General features: G+C 39.4%; 2 protein-coding genes across 7 annotated transcripts in view; one reads left to right on the forward strand and one right to left on the reverse strand.

The window, feature by feature from the left end:
* Nucleotides 1–23604, forward strand: part of rsrc1 (arginine/serine-rich coiled-coil 1) — a 162680-nt gene that overhangs the window by 13208 nt on the left and 125868 nt on the right. For 2 of the 5 annotated variants that reach the window (XM_058080729.1, XM_058080728.1), the window contains exons 4-8: nucleotides 3553–3695; nucleotides 13057–13189; nucleotides 15579–15667; nucleotides 18306–18491; nucleotides 23091–23207. In XM_058080729.1, coding sequence (XP_057936712.1) covers nucleotides 18322–18491; nucleotides 23091–23207 — 287 coding nt within the window. In that variant the 5' untranslated portion in view covers nucleotides 3553–3695; nucleotides 13057–13189; nucleotides 15579–15667; nucleotides 18306–18321. Of the gene's footprint in view, nucleotides 1–3552; nucleotides 3696–13056; nucleotides 13190–15578; nucleotides 15668–17835; nucleotides 17935–17974; nucleotides 18059–18291; nucleotides 18492–23090; nucleotides 23208–23604 lie in introns of those variants that run through there. The other 3 variants (XM_058080730.1, XM_058080727.1, XM_058080731.1) reach the window with 3 other exon arrangements.
* On the reverse strand, nucleotides 6310–15258 carry shox2 (shox homeobox 2). 2 transcript variants are annotated; one of them, XM_058080734.1, is made up of 5 exons: nucleotides 14667–15258; nucleotides 13073–13275; nucleotides 10838–10895; nucleotides 10584–10672; nucleotides 6310–7525 (listed from the first exon to the last, which is right to left on the reverse strand). In XM_058080734.1, exons 1-5 carry the CDS (start codon nucleotides 14929–14931, stop codon nucleotides 7268–7270), a joined length of 873 nt encoding a protein of 290 aa, XP_057936717.1. In that variant the 5' UTR covers nucleotides 14932–15258; the 3' UTR covers nucleotides 6310–7267. The 2 variants fall into 2 exon arrangements, with proteins under 2 accessions (XP_057936717.1, XP_057936715.1); XM_058080732.1 differs by having other exon boundaries at nucleotides 6310–7561.

The raw sequence follows: 23604 nt of genomic DNA on the forward strand, positions 1-23604 counted from the left end.
GCTAGCATTGCTATCAAACATTAGCGGTATGCAAGAATTGATTGATTGATTGAATTGAAGAAATTATTACGCAAAAGACAATGCAGCCAAAGTCATACGTCGAACCCTACTACTTTGGTGATCTAACGTTCTTTGAATGTCCCATTCTGCACCATACACCTAAATGCACCACTCTTCGGAAAAAGCTAGCAGCACTGATAGCGGTTTGCTAGTTTTGTTCTTGCTTGGTTAGCATGACGTGCCCAGTATCTGACTGGAATCTACCTATGGTGTCCCAACTCTGAAATAACCACGACCCCCTTCTTCGGAATAGCCTCATTTTTGCATGACTTTCCACTCACAGTAGCCATGTTTACAGGAGTTTTTCCAATGGAATCTTTCTGAATGACCTTTCCGAAAACAGTGGTATACATGGAAAGGAATATTCCAATCTCTTGTCTGAAGTTTTTTTTTAAATATATATAAAATATAAAAATATATATTTGTTTTTTAATTGTATTTATTAATATATTAAAAAAATATATATATATTTTTTTGTTTTATTTTTAATTTTTATATTTTAATAAAAAGTGTACTTGTGAATGGCGTATAGAAGGGTTTAGATTGTGTTCCACAGATGGCGCTAATGCACACCAAAGCTGCTTGCCAACCAATCTGATTGGTCCAGGACTCCAGCCTCTTACACAATTTTGAGTGTATAAAAGACCGTGCAGGGAAAGGAAGGGTGCTTTTTTGCAGCTACGCTGTAATAAGACCCGCTTACTTGTAGGCATACAGGGACGTCTGTATTAGGTATTGTTGTCAGAAATAAACAATCTGGTTCTCATTCTATGATTTCTTTAAGATTCCCTTATCCTCTATTCGAAACCCACTTAGAGTCCTCGGGGGGGTTTCTACACTAAAAGTTTTTTCATATTTCTTCACCTATTACCTATTGGTAATATACATTAGAAACATTCTTCGACTGCTTGTTGATCCTACCAGTGCGAGGTTGCCTGCTGAATGTTTGAAGTTAGCTTTCTTTGTCTCATTTGGACCACATTAGCGCTAACCCTGTGTTGCATCCTAAGCAGGCCAAATGGAAACAATACAACCCCCAATGCACTGGCTTGTTATGTCTTCCCCCGAGGGCAGGGAGTTAGTTATGGGCTATGTTATCTCATGCCAGCTGCAACTGGAAGCAAATTAATAACAACGTGAAAATGTATAGAATGCCCAAGGGCACCTTAAACAGGAAAGAGTGAAACAATTAGACTTCTTGTTTGATTCCGACCTCCGTTTTGTTCTACTTGGAAGCCAGATAGGCGTTGTAGCGTTTCTTTTCCCGTCTTGTAATCACCACTCTAAAGCCTTTCAAGTCCCAGCAGGGGTCAACGCTGTGCAAACACCCACTTTTCATCCTACGGTCAAATCAAATATAGCGTGCTCCGCGCATGCCGACTGCAACCCACACCGAGCGCCGCGGTCAGCCACCCGGGCCCGCGCGCATGCGATAACAGCCGGAGATACGCCGTCCTAATTGCTCGCCTGAGTCGCACGGGAAGGAGTTTATCGCAGGTTTTTTTTTCGTTTTTTTTTTTTCCACTTTCACTCCTTTTGATGTCTTTGAAGTCAGCTGCTTTTGTTCCTGTCGGCTGTTGTCTTTGTGAAGAAGACAAACCCTCATTGGGGCCATCTTTAGGTACCCCCGCCCCGGTACTGCTTAATAATCGGCATTTTTAGGAGGGACCCTAAACGCTCCAACCAGCACCTCGAGTCGCCCAACCACAGAGACCACGATGGTTGGCTGGTGTGGAAACCACCGTGGTCTCTAATTCACATAGGGCCAAAAAGGTTAGACTGTGGCTGTAGGCGACTTCATGATGTATATTTTTTTTAGAGAATGGATTTTTATTTATTTATTTATGTTTTATTTTAATGAAATCGGAAATCCACAAAATGTCCTCTCTAATTCATACAGGGCCAAAACGGTTAGACTGTGGCTGTAGGCGACTTCATGATATATATTTTTTTTAGAGAATGGATTTTTTAAATTTATTTATGTTTTCATTTTAATGAAATCGGAAATCCACAAAATGTCCAAAAAAAATTCATTTTGTCTTGTTAGTTTTGCCGTTTTTTTAATTATTATTATTACTATTAATGCTTGCTGAGTAGTTTGCTACTTACAGCTTTTACAACATTGGTTCTGGTGCTGCTGTGCGAGCGAGAGGCGGGGTACAACCCTGGACTGGTGGCCAGCCAATCCCAGGGCACATATAGACAAACAACCATTCACACTCACATTCATACCTATGGACAATTTGGAGTGGCTAATTAATTGGCAGATTCCAATTGAGTGCATCCCATAATCAGTTCCCAGTTCCACATGTCCAAAAGGAGTAGGAAGAAGCAAAGCTTATTAAATCCTACCCCTCCATCTGGTACTTTTACAATCACTAACTGTTACATTTGTTCACTTCCTGCTTTCCTAATATAGTTTTTATTTTTATTTTTATTTTTATTTTTATTTTTATTTTTATTTTTATTTTTATTTTTATTTTTATTTTTATTTTTATTTTTATTTTTATTTTTATTTTTATTTTTATTTTTTGTCACATACCGAATTGCATAGAGAAGTATTGGATGACATTTTTAGCTAATTGCTTATTTTTAGCCTTATGCATTATTTGAGCTGTTTGAAGATGAACTATATCAGCAAGTTGAAGTATTTGTGATTTTAGAAATAAGGAGTTAGTATGTTCTCTGTAGGCGGCATTATGAATTATCCTTACTGACCTTTTTTGCAGTACATTTAGCCAGTGAAGATTGCTTTTATAGTTATGATCCCATATTTCCACACAATAAGTAAGATATGGTAGAACCAGAGAGCAATAAAGAGTGTGGAGTGATTTCTGATTGAGAACAAATTTTTGCTTTGTTCGATATTGAAATATTTCTGGCCACGTTATGTTGTATATTTGTAATATGAGGTTTCCATGTGGGAGGAAAGCGGAGTCCCCACAGAAAACCCACGCATGCACAAGGAGAACATGCAAACTCCACACAGAGATATCTGAGAGTGGAATCGAACTCAGGTTTTCTAGCTGTGAGTCCTGCGTGCTAACCACTCAAGCACCGAATGAATCATAAAAAAGTTGAAATTGTGGAAAGAAGAGCCTCTCTCCAATCAGGTTGAGGGAAGTGAGAGCGCGGTGCATTGAGTTTTCGGGGGGGGGGGGCGGTGGCGAGGTAAATATAGCAACAAGATGGCACCCGTTGATACGAAGGATTCCAAGTGGTGTGCGGTGCTCGTGTTTGTGTGCTGATGATGTGCGAGGAAGTCCGGGCTTATAAGCACGGACCGTTTTAAAGTTATTACCGCAAATACTTATTACTGCTGTGTGTACAATGATCCATCACTTGGGTAGAAGGTGCTGGGGGGGGGGTGGCTGGCTCCCGGCTGGCTGGGTGTGTGTGTGTGTGTGTGTTAAGTGTGTGTTGAGAGGAAAGCGGGTCGTCTGTGTGTCTAATCAGCAGAACACTTGTGTGTCCCCGTCTCATTGTCTCCAGGGCCCCTCAGCAGCGAAGGCCCTCCAGTCCTGATGGCTTCCATTGCTCTCCTTCTCCTTCACACTTCAGTCAGGAGTCAGGAATTTGGACCAGGGAGAACGATACGTCCTAAAAGGATTGGAAAGGCAACAAATATGGAATTGGTGAGCTCAGAATTCCAAGCGGTTTTTGGAGAGTTACTATTTTTCTTACCGACCGTACCCCCCCCCCCCCCCCTAACTGCACCGTACAACATAATATATACAGCACATTTCAATTTCCTTCACAATATAAAATGTATGTAATAGATGTACAAAATATTCAAATGAATTCATTAATTAATCATAAAAAAATCTGCATTTAATTTTCATTTATAGTTGAAATAAACCATAAAAGGCCGAACTTTTCTACCTCAAACGACCCTTCGGCTTCATGCGATACAAGAATTCACTTTTTGTAAACGACTTATATTATACATATTTATACTCCACTACAGCTCCCTTCGCCGAAATAATAACGTTTATTTGAATTCATTTAACAGTATTTTTATTATTGTGATGTCGCCTGTCATCATAAAAAAATATAAATATCACAAAAACAGGAAATAAATATTTAGATTTTTCGCTTGAATTGTGTTATAAATGGATTTTATGAATTTTTAAAGCAAAAATTGCAGAATTTGCACAGAATTTGAGTTTATCCAATTGGATGGTAACTTCAGTTTGGAGAAACATTTATTATACACATCATTTAAAAAAAAAATTTTTACACATCATTATTCTTGCTAATCTGACAATAAACGGCAGACAAATGTTGGACAGTTGGCAGTACCGGCACAAGCTAGCTTGTGCTTGTTGCTGCCGCACTTCCACAGAAAGGAAAAGACATTTTGAAGATGAGAAGCAAAAAAGAAGTTTAGCAACAAAATAACAGGATTGGATGTATTTAATATAACAATGAAATGGGATTAAAAGATGAAGATGACATTTTTCCAAAACCAAACGACAAAAGCTAACATTTCTTATCAATACTGGTTTGATAGAACAGATTATATTGGAAGGTCGAGGTGAGCGCTAGCATCTCTGGTCAGGTTTCGGGGAATTGGGCTTGTGGGATGATTGTCCAGAGAGCGTTGAGGCGTACTAGCATGTTCATCGGACAAAATGGTCACTCAAAAGGACGGGAAACTTTCACCATCGACCGGCAAAGTTTGAAAGAAAGTTTGTTAGGTTGGCAATACTTAATTTTGGTACCGATAATTAAATGTTTTTGTCAGATATTTTTCCCGATCATGAAAATCGATATTAAAATAAATAATTCGATAATAATAATAATAATTACAATTAAAATAATAATACAAAAATAATAATACAAAATAATAAATAATAATTCGATATAAAACTTTCACCATCGACCGGCAAAGTTCGAAAAAAATTGCAATTGTTAGGTTGGCAATACTTAATTATCGGTACCGATAGTTAAATTTTTTTATGAGATATTTTTCCCAATCATGAAAATCTATGTTAAAATAAAAAATTAAAATTAAAATTAAAATTAAAATTAAAATTAAAATTAAAATTAAAATTAAAATTAAAATTAAAATTAAAATTAAAATTAAAATTAAAATTAAAATTAAAATTAAATAATCATAATACAAAAATAATAAATAATAATTCGATATAAAACTTTCACCATCAACCGGCAACGTTCTAAAAAATTGCAATTGTTAGGTAGGCAATACTTAATTATCGGTACCGATATTTTTCCCGATCATGAAAATCGATATTAAAAAAATCTGTTTCATATATATATATATATATACATACATATATATATATGTTACACATATCAGTATCGGATTTTAAAAGTTGGACAAAATCTGTTTTGGTGAAAAACGCCAATACCGGACATCCCTATCTCGCCTCGGGGACCAACCAACAATTGACTTTCATGTTGTTAAAATGGGCTGCCAACGATAGCTAACGGGATTAGCTAACAGGAGGAGTCGGGACATCACCCTCGGAATGAGCAACCCGTATTAACATCGATTAGACGACGAGAATTCCAAGTTAAAACGGTACGATGTACATCTGCATCGGGTGGTTTCTAACACTTTGGTACGCCCGCCGTCTCCGTAAACCACATGTGGGACATTGGTGCCTGCGACCTAGCCGGCCGGGGCAGCCCTCCCACGTTCACTTCAGTTTCCCAGTTCCGTCTCCTCCATTTACCGACGAGGCTCCCGATCAATAATTCAATAGATTTGGCGTCTTAATCCTTCCAGACGAGTGCAGACTGTGTGAGACGGCTATTAATTAATAGCTCGGGACACTCGGTTGTTGCTTGTGTGCACAAATTTTGGAGGGGACGGTAAGGTGATCCGGATGTGGAAGATTGGGTTAAATGTTCAATAAGATGCGATTAAGATGGCGGGGATTGAATCCGCTCCACATGAAGTCGTATTAACAGAAGGTTCCAGTACCAAATAACAACAGCATTTCGTAAGTTTTAGAAAAAAAACAGGAGTGACCAATCTCTTTATCCGCCATCTTCCTGTTTTGTTAGCTTGTCGACTGAAAATGATCAGATCAGTCCTCCTCTCCAAATGTTCCACAACCAAAAATCATGAATATTGCATGAGTTTGGCACGGGAACAAGCGATGTTCCTCACACAGACCTGTCACTCGTCACGCTATCAAAAGACTTCCGCCAAAGTCATGAATTATTAAAAAAAGGCTTTACCAATAAATAATATTCAGCAATGAAAATGTCAACGCATTCAGTAAAGAACCTTTAGTTCATTTATTATAGGAACAAAAAAAAACATTTTGGTTAAGTGGATTCACGTTTCACATGTGATGGAAAATTTTATGAATTTTTTTCTTTTTTTAAAAAAAAAAAAACAGTGCCTCAGGTGAGTTCACTTTCACTGTTATTAAAAAACATTTTTACATACAGGAAGATCGGGACTTTTCATACACGGAAACAAAAATACAAAAAAACTGCATAATAATTTGTTAATACCTGTCAACATTTGCGTTAAAAAATAAGGGAAATTTCTGGGAAATTGGAGCAAATTCTGATATAATATCAGAACTGTTTTTTTTTTTCATGAAAGTGAAAATACAGGAAATTATAATTCCAAAAAAGCGCTGTTAGCTGTGTATAAACATATTTTACACGTGTCGTACCGCTTGTACAGTATTTTGTTATATACTGTTATTAAATATAACATATAGAACATAACGAGCTCCTTTAAAAGGAGATCAAATAAAACACACCTTAGAAAAAAGAAAAAAAAAGCACATATATTATGATATCACATTTCTGGCTTCACCTTCACGGGAATGGGCGGGTCCAAAAAAAGGGTGAAATATGGAAATGAGAGTTGACTCATGCAAACGTTTGGGCTTTGTGTTGGACGAGAACGAGGCCAGCCTCTGTAAATGTTCCAAGTGGAGTCCGAATAGTCATGGAATAATAAAACAGAGTGCAGAATGGTTCGCCTTGTTTGACAAAGTATGGACCTGCCAGCTGCATCCTCCTCCATCCATCCATCCATCCATCCGTCCATCCATCCTCCGTTTCTTCTTCACCGTCAAGACGTAGAAAAAATCCCCTCCGTAGGCTATCAGTCACATTTCATAATCTCATAAATAGCCTATATTCTTATAGTTATACTCGTCGTCCTTCATTAGAAAAAAAAACAATAGTTCGTTTGCGTCCTTCTGTGACGTCACAGGCCCAACGCCGCCGCGTGTTTTTTGGCCTTCAGTCTCAGGTCGGCGATGCTGGAGTTCTTGCTCGTGTTCTTAGCGGCGGCGGCGGCGGCCACCACGGATGCGGCGGACGCCGACTCTGCGGCCAGCGTGGCCAGCGGCAAGCCGAAGGGCGGGGCCGGGAACATCATGTAAGGGGCGTGCGCCGCCAGGTGGGAGTGCAGGTGGTGCTGCGCGTGCGCCACGGCGCTGTCCAGTTGAAGCTGCGCCTGCACCTGAAAGGAGAAGGGCGGCACGTTGCAATGACTATCCTACAAGGGACGCACGCATGGGGGGGGGGGGGAAGAAAGAAGCGGAGAACATGCGTTAAGTTGGCAGTCGCTGATGGCTCATTCACTTCTACAGTAAACCTCGGACATATCGGACTCGGATATATCGGAAATTCGCTCACAACGGACAGATAAAAAAGAACCAATTTTTCTGTAATGCATTTCCAATAAAAATTCATTGCATATATCGGATTTTTTATAACGGATTTGGCCTATTTCGGACAAAATCTCCAGTCCCGTTCCAATGCATTTCCATGAAATTTCCCTGGCATATATCGGATGGCCGCATCGTGGCGCTCCGATTGGCCGAATGGTGACAGGCCGCTATACGACGTCATTTGCAGCGTTTGCAGCGTTGCCTGCGCGTCCAGGTACATTGGAAACATAGTCAAGGAAGTGCCTTTTTATAACGGATAAAATCCCATTTACGCATATACCGGATATAAATCCCATATATGCGTAAAACGGACATTTACCGGTATACGCATATAACGGATTTCGCTTATATCGGACAAAACCAGTGGGAACAATTGAATCCGATATATCCCAGGTTTACTGTACTTTTCTTAATAGCGCAGGGGGTGGCTAGCCGTTAAAAACACAGGTGTCCAAAATCCGGCCCTGGGGGCATTTACAGCCATAAGCTTATTTGACATCGGAAGTAAAAATGCTTTGTCATCAACAAAATTACTCACAGTCACTTCTGGATTGGGGTCCAAATGCTTCAGGGGATAAGCTAGCATTCGGTGGATTTCATAGATTTTATGGTTTCATTTCATTAGAACATGCATCAGATTCCAATTGAGTGCATCCCATAATCAGTTCCCAGTTCCACATGTCCAAAAGGAGTAGGAAGAAGCAAAGCTTATTAAATCCTACCCCTCCATCTGGTACTTTTACAATCACTAACTCTTACATTTGTTCACTTCCTGCTTTCATAATATAGTTTAAGTGTATTTTTTTTTATGTTTTTCATTTTTTTATTTTGTTTGTTTTATTTATTATTTTTTAATTTTTTGTCACATACTGAAGTAGCATAGGTATATATCATGAGGTGATATGACCATCCAATGACATAATGGAACAAAAAACAAATAAGGAACAAGAACCAAGATATCATTTTCCCACTTTTGGACAGATTTAGTCGAAATACTCAATAGTTTTAGGCCACCATTAAATGTACACAAGTACACACAATCTATACTGCAAAACCAGTGGACAGTGCTCAATGATATAATAACCATTATTATATTATTATTATTATTAGCTTGTTATTATTACTATCATTATTATTCTTCTTCTGATGATTACTACTACTACTACTAGTAGTAGTAGTAGTAGTAGTAGGCTAGTATTAGCCTGCTTATTGGCTTTCTTATTAGCCTGCTTTTGCCCTATTATATGAAATTTGTCAGAGATTTTTTTTTGGCTTAAAAAAATCAATAATTTTTTTTCGAGTTTAAAAAAAAATCAAAAAATTTTTTTCAAGTTTAAAAAAATCAATATATTAAAAGGTTCAAGGCTCCACCTGGCCTCCTATTCCATCATCCATTATTGGCGAGTACTTATCGTTTTATACTACTATACTGTAAGGGTCCGGCACCTTATCTAATGTATCATTTACAGCAGTCACTTTTATTGCAAATATTGATCTGAAATCGGAGGAGAAGGTCACTGTCAAGCTCAAGGAGTGTGTGGACGTTTCGATTCGCCAGGTGTCCTTGCACGTAATCCCCCGAAAAGTGGGGACCCAATTTCCTACTGATTCAAACAAACACTCTAAATGCAAGGTGGGAGGTTTGAGAAATTTCAAGTCAATCTGACTTATGGGGCTTCATTTATCAGTCAAGTCAGTCATGTTTTGGTAAATTTGAATATTTTATATATTATTTTGTTTCTCATGACTGTACAATACAAATCTATGATGGATGTTTGGGTTTTTTTTACATTTACTGCCTACCCTGATTTCATAAATATACGAGAATTATTCTTAAAATAGGGGTTTCAAACTCAATTTCGGGTCTGGGTGAGACTTTTTATTTTTCTAAACAAAATAAGATGAAAAATAAATAAACAAATCAAGAATAAAGAAAATCAATCAATCAGTAATAAATAAATATAACAATAATAATAAAAAGTTAAGAAAGCACATATAGTTGGTGGGTAGACAAATGATTTTTTTCATATTAAAATGAACAAAGCATTATTAGAGCCCTGTAGACATGACAAAACACGACTATAGTCACATTTATACTCTTTTTATTTACAACATATTGCGCAACTGCAGGGTCTTGAGACACATGCTAACTCGCAAACTAGAGAGCTAGCCACCTAAACGGTAGCCTTCAAGTTATTTCCTTTCAACTTAAATAGCCAAAAACTTACCACTTCCACACGGATAGGGAGGATAACTATTAACAGTTATTTAACCTTTAACATGAACATGAATCAAACGTAATCATTTTTTCTGGGTACATGATACCATACAGCATCCATACTAGGCCTCAAACTAGTGTCCTGTGAGCCACATTTGGCCTGCGGGCCGCGTGTTTGAGACCCATGCTTAAAATCATTTAATTTTTCTAAATGCATTTGCTGGAAACAGTGTAAACATAATATCTGTTATTTAGGAATGTATAAGTACAGTGATTGGGGGCATTTTGATAGGTTATGAATTGCTGGACAATATGGATATATCGGATATTGGTATTTTGTATCTTCATTACATCTAATCGGTCTTTGGTTGTCAGCATACGGGCCAAACCCCCCCCCAACAACTGCTGCCTGCCAAAGGCCCCTGCAGGGCCAGACTTTGGACACCTCGGGTGTAGGTTCAAAACAAAAAAAGCATAAGATGATCGTTGCAATAACGGAGACGCCACCCAATCCCAAGCCCTGCTGTGTTGGCACAACGTTTGCGTGGCGTGGCATCCGCTCTCCGTGTGCCAACACAGCAGCGTGTGTGTCTAGCGGGCCTTACAAGGGGCCCCGCAAAGCAACTTGCCTGTTGGAATGGCATCCGTAAAGCCCCCACGTTGACATATGGCGCCACGCGACAAGCTTCAAACTGGTTGGCCGCTCCGATCAGGACTCCTGAAGAAGACAACAGAACCAGCAATGAGACGCTAGGAAAACAGATTAGAATAGAATAGAATAGAATAGAATAGAATAGAATAGAATAGAATAGAATAGAATAGAATAGAATAGAATAGAATAGAATAGAATAGAATAGAATAGAACGCGGTCAGTACTTTATACCTTTATGTAACTGGTTCTCTTGCTTCCTGCATTTGGCTCTTCTGTTCTGGAACCAAACCTGCAGGGAATTAATTACAAATTACTCATTGCCACTTGCTTGTCTAATATCTCACTGCATGTGACAACAAAAACTATCCCAAAGGGGTCTCAAACACGCGGCCTGCGGGCCAAGTGCGGCCCACAGGACACTAGTTTGAGGCCCCCGCCTTGATATGAAAGTTTAAAGTTTGATATGGATGCTGTATGGTATCATGTACCCAGAAAAAATGATTACGTTTGATTCATGTTCATGTTAAAGGTGAAATAACTGTTAATAGTTATCCTCCCTATCCGTGTGGAAGTGGTAAGTTTTTGGCTATTTAAGTTGAAAGGAAATAACTTGAAGGCTACCGTTTAGGTGGCTAGCTCTCTAGTTTGCGAGTTAGCATGTGTCTCGAGACCCTGCAGTTGCGCAATATGTTGTAAATAAAAAGAGTATAAATGTGACTATAGTCGTGTTTTGTCATGTCTACAGGGCTCTAATAATGCTTTGTTCATTTTAATATGAAAAAAATCATTTGTCTACCCACCAACTATATGTGCTTTCTTAACTTTTTATTATTATTATTATATTTATTTATTACTGATTGATTGATTTTCTTTATTCTTGATTTGTTTATTTATTTTTCATCTTATTTTGTGTAGAAAAATAAAAAGTAAGATATTTGAGAACAGTGGAATGTTTTATCAGAGCTTTTCTTGTAGAAAATTGGAACCAAAGTGAAGTTTAAAAAAAAAATGTTTTTAATAAATGCGTTTTTGTTTTTGTTTTTTGTAAAACCTGATGCGGCCCAGTCTCACCCAGACCCTAGCTCCAGTGGCCCCCAGGTAAATTGAGTTTGAGACCCCTGATCTACAGTGAAATATTAACGCTGCTGCTTAATTTTCACTCTTACACTTCAAGAGGCAAATGTGCAAATAATCCATGAAAAAAAACTCAAACACTCAAAGGTATTGAATCCCATTTGAGGCAAATAGAAACAACCCTTGTGGAGATGAGCAGGACGATTGGAGTATAATAAATAACCTTGTCAGCGTCCGTTTCATCTTTCTATACAAGCGGCGTCCCTGAAGACTTGGATGGACTCGAATAGCAGCAGTTTTATCATCATGCTCATTTCTGCCTTCTCTTCTTGCACTGCTTTTGCTTTCATTAAACCACCACTACAATTCATTATTGTTGCCTATCCATTAAAAAATACCATTTTAAGAATAAATATATTTATTACATTTTTCCCAATTATTGATTTGATGTGAGGGTTTCTAAAGGTGCTTGGATAAAAGAAGAAAAGCAAAGAAAATGTTTCTATAGCAGATTTAGATTTGGGCTGCATGGGGAAAGAAAACATTTAATGTATGCAAATCCCTGACACAATGCCTCTTATTGGGGGGGGGGGGGTCTAATTCAGGCTTGGGGCACACCTCCACAAAAACAAGCCTCATGAGCTGCGGTATTATTATTATTATTATTATTATTATCCGGAATATTGAATATTTCTCCCATGAAAACTATGGAGTGGCAATGACATTGGTGATGAATCAAATAAGAGGAGCTACATTGTGTCACCCCCCCCACACCCCCCCACCCCCTCCCAAATGCTCTCATTACACATGTCTGAAGACCACCACCACCCCACCCTCTCCATCCTCTTTTGGAAGCCTTACTGGGTTTCTCGCCCAGATGGTCTTTGCTCATGGGCCCTCATGGTAACATGCACCAGGCCATGTACACGCACACGCACACGCACACACGCACGCTGATAGTGCTGCATTCAATGTGGATAATGAGGATATGAGGATATGAGGATATGAGGATTCAAATCAAGCATTCATGGATGAAAATGCGCTATTTATTCATGGCACCATGTGCGCATGCTCAGGTGGCTTTCAAATCGAATTAAAACCACCCCAGGATTGGAAATGTATTCATTTTTGTTAAAAATAAAAAATAAAAAAGCAAATAAGGCAAAAATAATAATGAGCAGAATTAAAAACATGATTTAAATATAACAATTAGAGTCCTGTCCTGGTTGCATTTTTTAAAAATCGGGTCCAATTATTAATATAAATTAGGACGTATAATTATTTAGCAGAATAAATGAGATTTTTTGTATGCAAAGTGATTTCCATGCATTATTATGATCACTTAATGATGTGTTTTGTTTTGTTTTGGTAAAAAGCTGGCATGTTCCTAACCTGCACCCGGGCCTCGGACAGCCCCAGCCTCTGGCTCAGCTCCTCCCGCATGAAGGCGTCCGGGTAGTGGGTCTCGTCGAAGAGCCTCTCCAGCTCGTTGAGCTGCTCCAGGGTGAAGTTAGTCCGGCTTCTTCTCTGCTTGATTTTGGTCTGGGCCTCATCCTCCATGGGCTTGGACTCCTCTTTACTCTCCTTCATGCTTCCTGTCCGGGTGGAAGCGACACGTCACTCTTTTTTTTTTTTTTTTTTTTGCAATTTTGCGTGATTGACATGTCATTCCAAATAATGACATTTTAAGCCAAGGTTATTCTGTGCGGAAATTTTCCAAATTGGAATCACGTAAAACGCAGTGAGACCTAGAACCGTGTGATCCGGAGACGTACCCACGCACCCCCCCCCCCCCCTTTTCCAAAACCTCAAAAAACGATCAGAGCTCGGATGTTTTGTCGAGCTACATAAAGCTCTTTAATTATTAACTGCTTATAAATATGCAAGCGCTGTGCCCACGGATGCTGTGTGTGTGATCCACGCACAAAACACACGGTCACATTTTAACAACCTTTTTTGATCGCCTTTTGATCACCTTTTTACATTAAAAAAATGCTTTTTATTAATAAAACGTCAGGATTGAATGGACGCAAAGCAGACAAATATTAAATATGTGCACTTTAAATTTAGCTTCCTCGTCTAAATCTTTATCATTTATTCACTTCAATGCACTTAAACAAGCCTGCATATGTTCCTAAATAAAACGTGTGATGAGCAGATCTTCCACCTGTGCACATAACAGGACTTGCATCATTCCCCTCTCTTTTTTAATGCATAAACATTATTATTTTTAATACACTATTGTACTGAGATTCTGTTTGTTGTTGCTGCACCGTGCATATGACGTAAATTGTGCAATTTATTATGCACTTTATCATTAAAATACTCATTTAAACAGTCAACGGCAAGGCATTCTAGAAAGTATTTTATGCAAAAAATACAATTAAACAAGTTTGATTAATAAAATGAAATTTTTAAGTTCATTCATTTATTTTTGGGGGGCTAAAAAACAATAATATAATAATAATAATTGATACACTTCTGATGTATGGTGAAACTCAATGTTGGTTATAAAGTCATTTCGTATGAATTTGACCATAAATGATATTTTAAACATTCGATGTGAAGTAAACAATCATTTTAGAATGCTTTGTTTGCAAAAAAGAATAATAATGGACTTGAATTACGGCGAGTATGCAATTCATGCATTTAATAATGATTATGCTTTTTTAAACAGGCAACAAAAAAGGCTGCAATTGTTTTAGATTTAATTAGGCTTACTAAACGCCACTTTTTCGAATAATGTTGTATTTTTACAATTCCTGGTGTTTTTTTTACGAGTTAATGTAAATATTTTTGTTCAAAGAAAATCGCTGCAACAATAATAAACGAAAGTGAATCTAAAGCATGTTGATAATAATGGATGCCTTGCTCATCGGACCTGATAATCAGGCAAATTCAGTGGATTTAACCCAATGGAGAAGGTTTATTTAGCCTATGGACTTCCTCCCTAGGAGATCCATACCCAAGTATCGACTCTCCTTACCGTCGATGAGTTTGGGACTACCGGCGTCTCTGGTTCTCTCCGGCCCGAGCACGTCCGTGTCCCTGCCCGGCGAGAGCGCCACGTTCCGGGCTACAACCGCCGCCGCCGCCGCCTCCTCTCGACCGCCGGACTCCGCGGTTAAACTCTCCCGGCTCCCCGCTCTTGCCGCGCCGGTCTCCAGCACCTCCCTGTAGGTGATCACCTCCTTCTTCTCCTTGACTTTTTGATCGAAAGACTTCGACACGAAGGCGGTGAGCTCTTCCATCACTCTTTCTCCTCTCCTCTCTCAAAAGAGAAGAAAAAAGAACACGCCACTCTCTCTCTCACGCACACAGACACGCACAAACACGCACTCACTCACACGCACACACGCAGGCTCCCTTTGCTCCACGACAGCTTAAGACATCAATGGTGGGGCCCCCTTGAAAACGGAGGTGATGCTGCCAACTCTCTAGGAAGGCACCGCAACAACAACAACCCCAAAAATGGCACTTAAAGACGCGCGTCTTCCTTCTCGGCCAATTTCTCCTCCTTTGGTGCTGCGGACTTGGGAACCTGCTGGTGATCCTCTATTGAAGTCACACTATTTATACTTGGCGGCGCCTTGCCCCCTTGATCCGTGCAAATTACCTCCCCTCAGGATGCCGGGATGAGCCCCCCCCATACACCCCCCCCCCCCCCCCCTGTACTCAACATCGTCCACCCTCCTGGAAGTGAGAGAGTAAAAAAAAAACATTAAGCTGCACCTCTGCTGCTATTGGCTATTAATCCAAGATTGACAAGAAGGACTAATTAATTTAATTAAGCTCTCATTGGCTGCTATTGTCCTCAGTTACTTTTTAAACACCCCAGAGAATGCAATGGATCTAGCTCTCTTTTTTTACTCTCTCTCTCTCTCTCTCTCCTCTGCAGGGGTGTGGCTTACTGATACGTGGAAATGACAAGACTGGAGCCCACGGATGAGGACTTCTGACTCACTTCATCACTAAAATCACAGTCAGGTACCAAAATACTAGGATACCAAACAAAAGCAGTTGGTGTGTATCTCCTTCAACGTAAAGTGACCACGCATGCGTCATTAAAATACATTCAATTCAATCAATAATATATTATATATCCTTATTTGTGAAGTATTTATTTATTTCATCCTATAGACTATTCTTAGAAAGCAGTAACAGGTGTTAAAACACACACCACTTCTGCTTCTTCCTGCTCCTTTTCGGACATCACTCTCAACTCATTGACGTTTGCTTGGGGGCCACTGGAGCTCGGGTCTGGGTGAGACTGGACCATCAGGTTTTCCAAAAAAAAAAAAAAACGCATTTATTAAAAACAATTTAAAAAAAAAACTTCGCTTTGGTTCCAATTTTCTAGAATAAAAGCTCTGATAAAACATTCCACTGTTCTCACATATCTTAATTTTTATTTTTCTACACAAAATAAGATGAAAAATAAATAAACAAATCAAGAATAAAGAAAATCAATCAATCAGTAATAAATAAATATAATAATAATAATAAAAAGTTAAGAAAGCACATATAGTTGGTGGGTAGACAAATGATTTTTTTCAGATTAAAATGAACAAAGCATTATTAGAGCCCTGTAGACATGACAAAACACGACTATAGTCACATTTATACTCTTTTTATTTACAACATATTGCGCAACTGCAGGGTCTTGAGACACATGCTAACTCGCAAACTGGAGAGCTAGCCACCTAAACGGTAGCCTTCAAGTTATTTCCTTTCAACTTAAATAGCCAAAAACTTACCACTTCCACACGGATAGGGAGGATAACTATTAACAGTTATTTAACCTTTAACATGAACATGAATCAAACGTAATCATTTTTTCTGGGTACATGATACCATACAGCATCCATATCAAACTTTAAACTTTCATATCAAACTAGTGTCCTGCGGGCCACATTTGGCCCGCGGGCCGCGTGTTTGAGACCCCTGCTATAAATCAACATAAGTGCGATTTCACGTTTAATTAAAAATGCTAAACGTACCAGTATAGAATTAAGCCACTTCTTTTTTTGGTTTAGTCATTCCGGTGTTGCCTTCTAATTTGCAGATGATGAGGCTTAAAATGATGAGCATTAGTAATAATAATAATACCGCTACATAGTAATCCTCAGCGGGCCTTTTAGGGCCATGGTTATGGTGTTAAATAGCAGCTAAACGTTCAATTAACGCGCCACGTTGCCAATGGGCTCTAATTACTGCTAGAGAAATCACTGCTATTAGTGTTATTGTCTGTGTTTGCAGAATAAACAAAAACACTCAAAGAAATTAAATACCCATTAAAACAGGTTCATTTTTTAAATTTTTGATCAAATGAAAGGAAAAACTCCCGGATGAGTTTGATGCTAAACGTGTTTATTGATAATGTGTTTCCACGCCATGATAATAATTCCTCCGGATTAAATATTAACGACTTTTTTTTTCCAGCGCGAACCTTTAGGCATTAATTACTGCATGCTGAAAGCAGCATGAATCCCTAATTGAGGTGATGAGCATCCTGTTTACCCTGCAACCCGAATTAATTTGTTGCAGGCAAATTGTATTATGGATTCATCTGCACCTACTGCCTCCTAATGTGTTTGCACTCTTCATTTTTCCATGCTGCAATTAATGCTGTTTAGCCCGGACTCGTGTGAACGATGCCTTCATGTGTGGCAAAGATCACCTCATTCAAATTAGCTCAATGCTGCAAACGAATGTGCATGCTTTTCATATATATAGTCTATATATATATGTGTGTGTGTGTGTGTGTGTGTGTGTGTAGCCTATGTCATGCATAAACATTTATCTTCAATTAACTGCAGACCCTACAGCATGATACTTGAAGGTAAATCGATGAAATTAATCTCCGTTGAAACAGAGCGTTAATTAATTAAATGATCATTGTCAAATCACTGAGACATCATTTTATTGTTTTTGTGTTGTTACTTACTATAATACGACCTATATGCGGTGTTGTGTTTAGATTTAGAATATTGTTGAAATCACCTGACTAAACTTCATCTTTCTAAAGCGGTTTTATTAATAAATGTATTGGAGAACAAAATATACATTAGAATTAACTTCTTAAGGGGAAAAAAACGACGAAAAGACACTCAAAACGTCATAAGACCAAAGCAGTCGATCCATCGATTGGTTTGCGCTTAACTAGACAGACTCCTACTCAATCGAGGCTCTCAAATTTGACTACTTTTGCCCGGCTGTGCATCGCATGTGTGTTGTGTAGCTCTACAACGCCGGTGAGAAGCTATATTTATAAATTAGATTATATTATTTTCACTCGTTTACCCCCCGTAAGAGAAATTCGGCATCTTTGTCATTGGTGCGCCAAAGTGGACGTCTGTAAAGTCACAGATTTAGAACGTACGTTGTTTGAGTTAGCCGTGTTAGCTTGCTAGTTAGCCAGCTAGCTAACCACTCAGTCCAAACAAAACGTCGCTAAAGAGATGGTGCTGTAAGACATAAATATGCAGCAGGAATGCTCGGTTTTCCTCCAAGGTCCATTTAAAGATAAACCGCACCTTCTGTTACTTGTTTAAGCTGTTTTTTTGTTAACTTGTGAAGCGTTGATAAGCATGAACCGTCTCTGCGTGTATGTTTGTCCCCCCAGCTGACAGCCAACCAGCATGGGTCGCCACACATCCAGCAGTGACGAGGAAAGCAGGAGCAGAAAGAAACGGAAACAACGTCGCCGTTCATCGTCCTCTTCATCGTCGTCATCCTCCGGAAGCAGGGTGACAAGCAGCAGGAGCCACAGGTCCAACCGCCGGAGCCGATCACGGTCCAGGGACAGGAGGTGAGGGCGTGAGGTTGCTGGGTCGCAACCTTCACTCATTTTGCCTCCTTGTATTTTCCTGCAGGGACACTACATGGAGATGCATTTAGTGCATCTCTCACCCCATAATCACACCAGACAGTTTTCAAAAGACCCCCCCCCACCACTGGCAATACCAAAAGAAAGATTAGACTTTTGTCTTTCTTTAGAAAACAAAGTTTGTTTCTGCCTTTATCTCGTTCTTCAGCAGTAGAACATAGCTAACTTTCAGCAAAATATCATTTCTTGACAACAAAAAGGGAGAAATTGTTTAGTAGCGCAACTTAATTCTCCTAAAAAATTACATTATTCTGAATAATATGACTTTTTTTCCCTAAAATGACCACAAATTGACAAAAAATAAGGACTTAATTAACTAAGGACTTCATTCATTCATTCAGCGGGGGTGCTGGAGCCTATCCCAGCTGTCTTTGGGCGAGAGGCGGGGTACACCCTGGACTGGTGGCCAGCCAATCACAGGGCACATATAGACAAACAACCATTCACACTCACATTCATACCTATGGACAATTTGGAGTGGCCAATTAACCTAGCATGTTTTTGGAATGTGGGAGGAAGAAAAAGTTAAGAGATGAAATTGTATTTTTCAAGTTTAGTGCAGCTTTAGAGGTGAAATTTTGAAGAAAATGTTGCTCCAAGTATGAAATAATTTCTTTTAGGGGCCTTCAAATTCAACATTAATGGTTAACATTAAGCACAAAACTGTGGTGTGTTCAAGGACTGCTGGGACACGCTCTGTAACACAATGAAACAAAACAACATAAAGTGAAAAGTACCAGCTTTCTGGTATGTCTGACATGATTGTGACAAAAGGTTCTCCCATTCCATGTGGAAGTGGTATGTTTTCCATCCATCCATTTTCAATGCCGCTTATATTCATTAGGATCGCAGGTATGCTGGAGCCTATCCCAGCTGTCTTGGGGCGAGAGGCGGGGTCCACCCTGGTCTGGTGTCCAGCCAATCACAGGGCACATATAGACAAACAACCATTCACACTCACATTCATACCTATGGACAATTTGGAGTCACCAATTAACCTAGCATGTTTACTCGGAGAAAAGCCACAAATGCACGGGGAGAACATGCAAAATCCACTCAGAGATGCCCGAGGGTGGAATTGAACTCGGGTGAAAAAATACATTTCAAGCATAACTTTCACTTTGACACAAATTTAGACATATAAATTTAGCCAAAATATCTAAGCAACTTTGCCACAACATGAACAACACACAAATGGTTGTTTTAAAGCAAAATCATTTATTTACAAATATAACTCTATGAATTATGTTACAATTTTTTTAAATTACCATTACAATTTTACACGATGTCGTAACATGCAACAACATACAAAGAGGACCACCTATACCATGTGCACTGTGTACGGTGTATGGACTTCTTTTAAATTTGACACCAACATTTTGCCTTGGTTTAAGTACATTTTCTGGTTAGCATACTGTACCGCTACAAAATGCCAACGGAGACCGGAAGTCAGCTATGTCACCCGTCTATATATTTCTGGCTTTCTGGAACAGATTCATTGGACTTCCATTATTCCTTATGGGAAACATTGATTTGGTTAGCATTCATTTTGGTTACAGTCGCCTCTAGTGGAAGGAATTAATGAGGTTCAACTTTAACGGAGTCCCTGTGTGCTCATTTTGACAGTGTCGTGCTGTTGCCGTGGTTCCACATTCATGATCGCCACAATATCTATCTGCTTCTTCTTCTTTTCTCCTTTTAAAATTGGGAATTGTGAATCCCTCCTCTTCCGCCACGCAGCCGGGATGGCAACATTCGGTTACTGACATCGCATTACTTCTCGGTCAATCATAGTGTGCAACTATGCACTTTTTGTCCTCAATAAGCAAAGTCAAAAGTGTGTATCTTTGAGGGAGGACAGAAATACCGCATCATGTTTTGTAAGGGCATGCCTCAAATGTCACTTTCAAGCTTCTACAAAGTTTGAAATTCCGTTATTATTCATGATTGTTCTTGGAGATGAGCTTAGTGAAGTGGAAAGTGGAAAATAACCCCTGTCCAATACCCTATTTGTCTACTTCTACTAGTTTGGCCCCACTTGAACACGACTTAATAGTGTTTAGAGTAGTAATAATTCATGCAAAACAAAAGGCCAGGATAAATGAAGTATCACACCCTGCTTCAGCTGCTATTTATTCATCATATGCACGGAGAAAGGAGTTTTTTTTTCTTTTTGAAAGGCTACAGCGGATGGAGCCGATCCCCTCCGCCAAAGCATCCATCCACTCCACGGCTGCCACCGCCTGCGTGCGGCTCTGCTCAGACAAGGCCAGTTGATGGTAATTATTTATGAGGTCTGGTCAAGGTCCATTACCACTGATGGGAAGCCATTGCCTGTCTACACAGGGCGGGGGGGCTGTAGTAAAAACCCTGGGAGCTTTCGTCTCTCATCTACTCACCAATACATTTTGATCAATTAACATGCGTATGTGGCGGAAGAAAAAAGCTAGTTACATTTTGATGACATAATTACAACGGTGGGACCTGAAGAGGCGGCTCCAGAGGGGACCGATTACTTTTGCTTCAGATGAATCCAATAAAAATAATTATTAGTTCAAGCCCTAAACATTCGTGTACATAACTTTATTGCAACACAGCTCACTTTGTGGCACTCACATTGTTCTTCTTTAATTATTAGCGGGATCACAAGATCTTGCGGGATTCAAACGATTTCTTGGCCATAAAAAAAGTCTTGTGGGCACCAGGCCTGGGACCATAAGAAATAAATTAATCACACAATAATCATTTTCCGAACCCCCGATACATTGCCATGTGTCTGTGTTCCTATCATATCTTGCCTCCAAAAAGGCCTCACTCTGCACATTGATTTCAGCACCTTGGAGTGTTTTTTCATAGAACAATGGCATGAATGGAGTGAGACCTTTTGTCAGTCATACAGTCTCTTTTTCCGGTAACATACATCATGTAGGAGAGTGTAATGCAGTAGAAATTAGTCGCTATATTGTCATCCATCCATCCATCTTCTATGCCTCTTATTCTCACAAGGGTCGCGGTTATGCTGGAGCTAGATATATTGTCATATTTTTTTACGTTTTCACATTTTTTATTACTTTTCTTAAAGGGGACATTTCTAATCTAATCTAGAAAATAGTTTTTTGATGCATCGATTCATCTGATTGATTTTTAAATCGGATTTGATTTCGATGAATTAAATACAAATTTTTTTCTTTCCAATATATTTTTATTAACAACTTAAAAACTGAATTGTGTTGAACAATAAACAATTAAGTGCACAATTGAATCCTTTAATTAATGGTAATGGTAATGGTTTAATTTCATTAGAACATGCATCAGATTACAATTGAGTGCATCCCATAATCAGTTGCCAGTTCCACATGTCCAAATGAATTAAAAATTAATTTTTAATTAAATATTTTTATAATTAATTTTTAATTAATTAAAAAATAAATACAACTTCAAAAAACATAATCTAAACCAACATGTCATCAACATAAAATAAATTAAAAACTAACAGCTGCAATTTTCAAAATGCACAGGGTGAGATCACAGGCTAACGACCAATTGACCCAAATGAACGACTCTTTTTAGTGAACGGTTAATGAACGGTTTTGCCCCCCACTAATTCTGAGTGAAGGCGCATCGACATGCAGTTCTTGGGACGCGTCCTCCCAGTCCTGGTGGAATCTAATGTCCGGTTCAGCAGGTTCCCAAAACCTAAAGTAGGCTCTGACTGTTGGCTCGTTCTTTGGCTCTTTCTGCGCGATTGAGTTTGACACCCCTGCTGTCGATGCTCACTCGGTATACTTTCGAGGTGTATTTTTTTCGAGCAAGACAAGAGAAACGAAATGGGCCAATGAACAAGAAGAAAAGTATAAAGGTTCTGGATCAGCAGCTTGTTTCAGTCTTTTTTTTGTTGACTTTCATTTTGGGTGAGCCAACACTGCACCTACAGAAAAGGGTTACTAGTGTTGGGAAAGTGTGCAGTGTTGGAACGTGGATCAGTTCTCGCTCGTGGGATCTAACTTTTCCAATACTTTTCACCTTTTCTGCACCGCTTGAATCTCGTTTGTGCCATTTAGCTAGTTGTTCTGTTTTTATTTGCCTCTCTTCCATCCCCACGCAGCATCCCCCAAAGGACGCAGGAGGAGTGGTGGATAGAAACTAGGTGTTTTTTTTGGCTTTTTGTTGAAACAAAAGATTTTTTTTTAATGAATGTTGCTCTAAGTGTTTGCACTGCTCATTCACCCACTCATAAATGCCTCCTGCTAGAAGATATCAATAGGAGCGCGGTGTGAGTTGCTTGTGCGGTAGATGCTATGCACATCGCTTGCAGGAGAGCACCAAAGGGCCCCCACGGAGGAACTCGTAGGGCAGTCCACATGCTGCCCCTCAGCTGTGTGCGCTGATGCAGAGTAGCTGTTGGAACCCTCCGACTGAGAGCTTGTGTGGGACATCGGGGCTCGTTAGAACGGTTTCAAGTGTTGCCTGATTGTGTTATTTGCAAGTCCCGTTTGACTTAAATATGCCTTTGTGTTTCAGACGGAAGAGACGCTCCAGCAGCAGCTCGTCTCACAGTTCATCTCGCAGGAGGAGGAGTCGTAGCGGCGACAAGGGGAGGAGCCGCCGCTCGCACAGGTCACGCAGCCGAGACAGACGGTAAAAAAAATAAAAGCACACACTCATTCTCCTAATTAAACACAGTATTTACTTTTAATTCATCAATGATCGGTTGAGCTACCTTGTCCACAACCACGGAGCGGTAATGTGTGGCAGAAAAATACAGCAAATATAAAATAACCAGCCGAGACGGTCCCATCTAGGTGTGATGGGAGACATTCATTCATTCATTCATTTTCTACCGATTTTCCTCATGAGGGTCGCTGGGGTGCTGGAGCCTATCCCAGCTGTCTTGGTTCGAGAGCCACGATGGGAGACAGAAGCCACGTTTACATGAGGAGTTTTTCTCTTTCCCAATGACCTTTCCAAAAACAATGGTATCCATGGAAAGGAATATTCCAATCTCTTGTCTCCATGTGCCGCTATAATCAACCAG

Source organism: Doryrhamphus excisus, chromosome 8 (genome assembly GCF_030265055.1).
Source record: "Doryrhamphus excisus isolate RoL2022-K1 chromosome 8, RoL_Dexc_1.0, whole genome shotgun sequence".
Lineage (NCBI taxonomy): Eukaryota > Metazoa > Chordata > Actinopteri > Syngnathiformes > Syngnathidae > Doryrhamphus > Doryrhamphus excisus.